An 8,483-nucleotide genomic window follows, 5' to 3' on the forward strand; every position below is an offset into this window, starting at 1 on the left:
AACATCATGATGGACACAGAACTCTGACAGTTTCCCTTTGCCAGTCCTCCTTCTGTCCCTTCTCCGTCTCTGGGGCTCACTCCCTTTGCTGGTTTCCCAGCAAAGGTGACACTTCCAGACCTGCTCTCTCTAGGTGGTGTTGTACCTTCCTGAGTTCCTTTCTGGATTTCCTTCCCTAAAGTAAAATGTCCCCGCCTTGCGTCCCTGTTTGCTGCCCTTTGCTGGCCAGCCTGATAAACAGTTTCCTCCTCAGAGCTCAAGCTCCTTGACCATTCCATGGCATTCAATTCTGCGGCCCGCCAACATCTTCTTGAGCAAACAGAGGCCAGTTAAACTAAGCTCTACCTCTTCTCGCCAGGCAAAATGAAAGTGTGGGACTTGAGAGCTGGAAAAGAGCTTAGAGAGTATCTGGTTGAACTCTTTCATTGTACAGTGGAAGAAACTAAGTCCCAGAGAGTGGAATAGCTTGCCCAAGGTTCCAGTGAGTTTGTGGCCCAGCTGTGAAGGGAGCCAGGTCTTCTGATACCCTGTCCACTGCTCTTTCCCAACCGGAGAGCACAGCCTTCCCCAACAAGTGGCCAGAGAGGCCGAAGAGATCAGACAACCTGTCATTGCACCCATCCCTCAGCTACCCACACTGGTGGTTGCTAGCATTTTTACACTCCTACCCTGCTTTCATTGTTAGTTTGGCTTCATGGCACATGATCTCCTCATCTAAGACAACTTTATAGCATAATGTCTTTTTAACTAAGGTAAAATAAAATGGATGCACATCTTTTGGAATAACCTGATCCTGTGAGGTTGTTGCTGATACCCTGGGGTGCATTAAAGCCAAGGTAGATAATTACTGTTCTATACCAAGTCGGTTGAACATAATAAACAACAACCACAAAACCTCCATGGTTCTTTTAGCTTGTCACTGCACTTCTCTATCTCATCCCTGCCTTCCTTGCCCCCTAGTACCCCCCACTTCTCTTGAGTAAGGACTAAGGAAAGAAAGACAGCCTGGGGACAGTGAGTCAGCAGAGTCCACACGAGGCAGTTTTTTCTGTTTGGCCCAGCTTGGGGAGATGGAAACGCCCTGCCCGGACTTGGGGCAAACACTTTCCCTGGGTATATGGTCATTCTGCATGTACCCAGGAAAGGAAGGGTCTTTCTGGGATGCTGTCCACTTCCAGCTTTCTTTCCATATTGAATTGTTTTACCATAATGTTATTGTTGGCCAACTTTTATAGGCTTGGAGAAGATTTCCAAATTTCAATCTAAAGTTCTTTTGAAGGAAAGCTGAGTGTGAGGGGAAAGAAACTTGAAGATAGAGTTGTTGACTTTCGTTAATTGACTTGGACATATGTATTTTTAAATAACAGAAAAAGGAGTGGATGCTGTGTTTACCTCTTACCCATTTTATCAGTTTTGGTTTTCCTAACGTTTTCTCCAGCTCTTTCATTCCAACCCATTTTCTTTCTGTCTCTTCCTCATCCCAAGGTATGGACAGGGCCTGGCTGCTGATTTGCCATCAGCCAGCACACACAGGACTGACGTTACACCTGCTGGGCCTTTGTGGTTGTTTTCTCTTGCTTCACACCAGAGCTCTGAGCTGCACTCAATTCAGGGCCACTGTCATTGAAGAACTGAGGTTCTGAAAGGCCCAAACAACCCTCCAAAGAGTCCCCAAATAAAGATGCTAGCAATCTTCTAATTCACTTGACAGCAGTAATCAACACTGTCTTGGAGAAATATAGAAGGAGCGCAATGAATTATTCACGTTTTTCATTTTTTGTGTTAAAAATCTTTTACATCTGCACTCTAGTTTCTCCTAAAACTGACCTCACTTTACAAGGCCTTGAGTTTGTTCACCTACTCTGGATCCTCTGGCTGCTTTAGCAGATGGAACATGAATTGGGAGTGAACAACTGGGGTTGAAATGTAGAAGAAACTGAACTTTGCCGATGAATTTATCAATTTTTGTACACAAATCATACATTCCTTTGTGTGTCAAATGAGGACCAGTATATCTATCTACCTACTTTCTTTGCAATAATTCTGGAAGAATTGTATGTGTATATACTCATTCAGTACTGATTTCCTGAATGAGTATAGATTGTTGGACACTTCACTTTTCCTCATTTCTTTCTTCATCTTTTGCATCAGCTGATCCACCAGAATTAGAAGAAGGAGTTAAAGAAGCTGAAATGTAAACCGATGGCAGCCAACCTGTGAAAGATGCCTAGGCTATAAAACATGGTTCTTAAATACTAGTAGAAGTCAGAGTCACCTGGGCAACTTGTTAAAGATACAGATTCCTGAGTCCTACTACCAGAGAGTCTGATCCAAGGGGTCTGGCATGAGACTCAGGAATTCACATTTTAATAAGCCCTTCAGGCAATTCTGATGCAGGTGGTCATAGACTACATTTTGAGAATCACCGTGAGAATTGCTGAGAAGGAGCCTAGCATTCCTTAACCCCACATTCTTGGGTTAGGGGTGAGATTAAGGAAGCCTAGAGTGAAGTGACTAGCCTAGGTTGGTTGGTTAGTTAGTTAGTTAGTTAGCTAGTGCGTGATTTAGTGCACAGCATGGACTATCACTGAACACTAGCTCTGGGCTTTTCCCACCACTCTATTTATAGGGGAGGAGACCAATAGGAGTGAGTTTGCTTTGCAACAGGATAGAGTTAAATTAGATGCAACGAAGAACTTCCTGACAGAGAGGAGTATTGTGGAGACCTATATTGTCTCCTTTCCCAGAGGGTGTTAGTTCAGGACAGACCCATCAGATGTGGGCACTTGAGGTGCAATATGGAGGCAAAGAGAAAGGAAGGAAACATCTTCAGAACAAATTCTGGTGATTTTGCATGAAAGGGACCAGGGACCCTTCTTTTAGTTCTGTTGTGACACCAGAATTTTAACCTCAACAGCAATGTAAATAACCAGTGGTCCAGGAGGCCTGAGGTCCAGTTCCAGCTCTGACAAGAACAAGTTTTGTAACATTGGGCCACTTACTCAATGTCTTGGTCTCCATTTCCTCACCATGAAATGAATGGGTTGCATTATATTGTTTTTAATTCCTGTGGTTCCATCATTTTTATCTTTTATTGTAACCCCACACCCTACCCCCACCCCCACCAAACTGTAGGAACTCAGTGACATTTTACTGACTGAACAAATTAATAAGTTGAGTAAAAAACTGCTCAATGTTGAGAATCCAGGGAACCTCTCTGCCAGTTTCCCCTTTGAAACCTCTCCTCTACAGCATAGTCTATAGTGATATAGTCTGAATAGTCTATAGTGATCCCTCATGATTTTTATGCTTATTTAGTATTAAAGGAGTCTAACCTCAAATGAACATGAGTTAGAGCTTCAATATCCATGTCCTTTCATGAATGGTCATTCAGACCTCAGGTATGCTGTGACTACTTAGAGTCACTCCCCAAGCAGAGAAGCCAGCCCTGAGTAACAACTCCCTAGTAGTGATAGCCTCTGATCACAAGTCCTGGTACCTCCATCTCACCTGGCCACCCACTGATGGGCTCTCTCTGTCCCTTTCAGAAAGCAGACCTGGCTGTGGCAGGCCTCACCATTACTGCTGAACGAGAGAAGGTGATTGATTTCTCGAAGCCATTCATGACTCTGGGAATTAGCATACTTTACCGAGTTCATATGGTAAGAGATGGATTTTATAAGCATTTATGTCATTAAACTTATTTGCATGCAAACACCAAGTTATATGGCAATAACAAGTGACTCATGGAAATATTTAGATTTCAAGACTTCAATGCAAATGTGCTAGGCTATTTTTTCCATCAGCTGCATGGGCTTGCAAACAGGAAGAACGGAAAAGTCACACTTGTGGACTTTCCCATAAAAATTGCTTCTGCCTCTCTGCATAGGAATGTCCAAGAGTGACCATTCAACCTTGATGCTTAGGTGTTGGCAATTGGCCCTGTTGGTTACTCTGCATCCTCTGAGGTGGTGGGGCCTACAGCCCAGATAAGTCACCCCAGCATTCTCCAGAACTTCACAGTTCTACCTCTGTTCACCCTGAGCTTTGCATCTGGTGTGGAAAGGGAGACTCCTTCTACTCTTGATTACCTGTACTGGTGAATAAAGAGCAGATAATTTAATGTCACGTATACCACCATGGCATGTCCCTTCTTCTATCCTTAAAAAAAAGGAGGGGGGATGTGTCTGGCTAGGTTGGCTAGAGTGACTAGAGTGAGTATCACAATGAGTTTATGAAAGCACACCATGGGCAGCAGAGGATGGGCATGATGTTAAAGTATACTGCCTGGTATACTTTACCAGGGGTGGGAGGGAACATGGCTATGCCTCAAACACAAAGTAGAAAATCATTATATTGCCAGCACATAGTTGACTTTACCTAGTTTACCCTACTAAACCAGAAGAACCTTCCTCTCCTCTTTTCATCCAAACTGGCTCTAAGTGCTCAGCTATTATATGGATTTCCCAATACTCTAGTCACTGTAGGTGTCCAAGGTCACATGGTGTATTCCAGTACATAACCTGGCACCACAAGGCTGTCCAACAGGGGAGTAACCAAGAGCTTACCCCACGTGCCTGCTGAAGAAGTGACCCTCCAGCTTCTGATCCCTTCCCAGACCCCAAATCCCAGCCCTAGAGAAAGGGAATTGTCTGTATTCACAACCTCAGCCTGGGCTCACATAGCTGACAGCTGCTATAAGCATCAGGAAGGTCTCCTTGGCACAGAGCCCACTCAAGCAGCTCAGAAGAGCACTGTCCTGTACTGGGCCTCCATGTCTGTCATGACTGCTGCCCAGTTTGGAAAAGGAGACCGTATCAACTGGAAAAAGAGAGCATCAAAATCCCAAGCTTCCCAGACTAAGACAGAAAGAAATGTGAGGATTTGGTCATAGTTCCTAGTCGACACTAGTGTTGATGTGTCTGTCTTGGAGATTAAGGGGGATTTTAATCTTTCCTCTTCTTTCCACGATGATGATATCTCCTCTGTGTCAGTCACTCTTTCAGGCATCTACGATGTCGACTGTTGTTATGGGTTGAATTGTGTCCCCTCAAAAGATATGTTGAAGTCTTAACCCCCAGGTTCCATGAATGTGACCTTATTTGAAAATACAGTCTTTGCAGATGTAATTAAGCTAAGGTGAGGTCATACTGGATTAGGGTGGGCCCTAGTTGAATGACTAGTGTCTTTATAAAAAGAGGGAAATTTGGACACTGAACTGCAATGGAGAAGACCATGTGAATTTGGAGACAGAGATTAGAGTGATACATCTATATGCCAAGAAATGCCAAGGCTTGTCAGCAACCACCACAAGCTAGAAGAGACAAGGAAGGATTCTCCCTTGAAGACTTCACAGAGAGCATGGCCCTGCTGACATCTTGAGAAAACTATGAGATACTTTATTTTTGTTTGTTTAAGCGACCCAATTTGTGGTACTTTTTTGCGGCAGCCCTAGGAAACTAATATAGTTGTTCACATTGTGGCAATGAGGAAACAGGTGCAACCAGTTCTAAAAACTTAAACAAGACCACTTACCAATTAGTGAAAGAGTATAGTTCCAAACCCAGGAATAGTGGCACCAGACCTCCACCCTCATTTGTATGATTTTTGAATAATTGTCCTATAAGGCACTCTCTGCACACTTTCTCATTTGACCCTCAGAACAGTTCTTTGAGGAAGAGGGCAGGGATTATAATTTCCATCTTAGAGAATCAAAGCTACACACGGAACTAACACAAAGCTAGGCCTGGAATCCTAAATCTCGGGAGAGTGCTCTTGTCATAATTACATCTGGCAATAATCCTAGGCAGTTTTCCAGCCAGCACCGTTTCTTGAGCCCACCCCACCCCGCTCCTTCATGAGCCCTGAGGGAGCTCCCAAAAGAAATGAAGACACATAACCTTTGTGGCCAGGCCATACAACAGGGCCCTGGCCTTGATTTCTTGATTAAAATGGCATTAGAGCCCTGCTCATGACCCAGTGGACCATAAGGAACCATGTGGGTGAAGCTACCTGATCCCAAGTGTTTCCACTGCCTGGGAATATCTGCTACTAAGCTACCCTCACCACCCAAGACACCACTGACCTGAATGTCAACTCTGACCAGAACTAAACTTCAATTGGCCAACCCTCTGGATATCTTACGTTGGATCATTGACCAAATGTTTCCTATCACTTGCAAACCTATGACTGTATTCATTCCCCTACAATTAGCTCCTGAGATATGGAGTTTTGTGTCAGCATGGCGAGGCAATGGTGCCCAGATACTTGGTCAACCACTAGCCTGGCTGTTGCTGTGAAGGCATTTTGTAGATGTAATTAACGTCTATGATCCATTGACTTTAAGTGAAAGAGATTACCTTCATAATGTTGCTGGGCCTCATTCAATCAGTTGAAGACCTTAAAAGCAAAAACAGATTTCTGGAAGGAGAAAGAATTCTGTCTCAAGACTATCACATACAAATCCTGCCTAAGTTTCCAGCCTGCTGGCCTGCCCTACAGATTTTGGATTTACCAGCAGCCACAATCACATGACCCAATTCCTTAAAATAAATCTCTACACACACACACACACACACACACACACACACTCCTGATTCTTTCTCTCTGGAGAACCCTGATACAGTTTCTCACAATAGGGTCAGGATTCCTCCTCTCGTCTAGCCTCCATACTGAAGCACTGCTATACCACATGACTGCTCAGATCTGATTAGTAATAGGGGGCAAAACTGAGTAAAAATTGAGTGCCAGCATGAACAGCTTGCACTAAGCAGAACTGACAGTGTATGCATTTATTCAACAAATATTTATTAAATGTATTTTTCTGTGTATGAAGCAGTGTGTTTAGAAAGCATCAAAAAGTCAGCTGAGGAGAGAACAATCCTGAACCGATTAAACCAGGGAGGACCTGGTGAGAACAAGTCTAAGGCTGGCTTCACCGCATCTGAAACTAAAGGGCATTAGCAGGAAGAGCCATTGCCAAAGGATAGCCTGACAGAGTCCACTCTCACAGCCTAAATATAAAGTTACAGAGAGAAGCTCTCATTATTACAATAGTGTTAAGTTAATGAGATTAGAAGCTGAGTACCGGGTGGTCATTATTTTGTGAATTATCTCTAGCTGATAGTTATCTGTGAGCAAAAATATACTTCATTTAACTTTATTTATAATTTTTAAGGACCCAGAATCTCTATTTAGTTCTGTGTCTATGAGGTCACCCATGTCATGAGTGATTGTTACCAAAAACTAATCAAATCTGTGTGCAAAAGTAAAAATAATCAACCCAAAGTGTAAATGCCTAGTGAAGAATTACTACAAAACCCTCCAAAATTATAAGTGGTGACAGCTATGTCTCTGAAGTCTAAAGATAACCAGAAATCATTTGTGAGTTTCCAGCAATGTAAGATTTTGGGGGCCTTTTTCATGAATGTGGACAGTCAAGAGTTTATTGTTGGATATTTTCTTTTCTATTTTTTTTTTAAGATTTTTTTTTTAATTGGGGAATTGGGGGAAGGGGAACAGACAAGTTGCTATCCTTTTGTTCTTCAGTCTAGTTGTAGAGGAAGTTGCTTCACTGACCCAAGTTGGCACCATCATTGTGCTCTTCCTGGGCGAGACAGATGAGCTGCCGGCTTCTGGACGGCTGCTCACAGCGGCTGCTGGCTGCTCATGCTGGCTGCTGGCTACACACGGTAGCCCATGGCAACCCACCTGCCATCAGCGACTCACAGCAGCCGGGTTCCAGGTTGAGCTGTTGTTCAGCATCTTAGCTGTAGAGGGCAGTGTCACTGGTCTTCATATGTGGGATCTGAACAGGAGCCCTCTGGCGTCCCAAGCCAGCTCTTAACCATCGCGCCACTCGGCCGGCCCTGTTGGATATTTTCTTTCTTCCCAACCTTAGGGTATAAACTCTGTTTTTGTTCAGGCATCTCTAGGATCAAAATCAGAGGAATGTTTTTTTTCTTTTTACCACTTACTTCCTGCCACTAAGAGCCTGGCTAAGGATTCTGGCTGTAGCATTGGTTAATGTTGATCTCTCCTGCTTTTTAAAACTCTCTCTCTTCCTAGTGTCCAGGTCACCATTCTCTCCTGCTGTTCCCCCAGCCTCTCTGATTATTGCCTTTTCCATTATTTATGTTGATTCCTCTCTCTCCCTCTCTGTCTCTCTCCCTCCCTTCCTCCCTCCGTTAAATGTCTGTGGCACTTTTCTATTCTCACTCTTCCGACTCTGCCTGGGTAATCTCACCCACTCCCAAACCTGTAAATCTAACCTTGACTGCTCCCCTGAATTCCAGTAGCATATTTCTAACACATTACTCAACATGTCCACCTGTATGTCACACAGGTGCCTCAAAAAAAGTGTCACAACTGGACCGGCCGAGTGGCACAATGGTTAAGAACTGGCTTGGGACGCCAGAGGGCCCCGGTTTGGATCCCATATATGAGGGCCAGTGACACTGCCCTCTACAGCTAAGATGCTGAAC

At 44.0% G+C, this 8,483-nt stretch overlaps 1 protein-coding gene across 6 annotated transcripts in view; it reads left to right on the plus strand.

Annotated features, from left to right (window-relative positions):
• Positions 1 to 8,483, plus strand: part of GRIK4 (glutamate ionotropic receptor kainate type subunit 4) — a 416,055-nt gene that overhangs the window by 358,442 nt on the left and 49,130 nt on the right. For 5 of the 6 annotated variants that reach the window (XM_019631614.1, XM_019631618.1, XM_019631612.1 and 2 more), the window contains one exon: positions 3,549 to 3,662. The exons of the other annotated variant lie outside the window; for it this stretch is intronic. In XM_019631614.1, the coding sequence (XP_019487159.1) occupies positions 3,549 to 3,662 (114 nt within the window). The remainder of the gene's footprint in view (positions 1 to 3,548; positions 3,663 to 8,483) is intronic. 6 annotated transcript variants of the gene reach the window in all.

The sequence above is a fragment of the Hipposideros armiger genome, unplaced genomic scaffold, assembly GCF_001890085.2.
Source record: "Hipposideros armiger isolate ML-2016 unplaced genomic scaffold, ASM189008v1 scaffold_1020, whole genome shotgun sequence".
NCBI classification, from domain to species: Eukaryota; Metazoa; Chordata; class Mammalia; order Chiroptera; family Hipposideridae; genus Hipposideros; species Hipposideros armiger.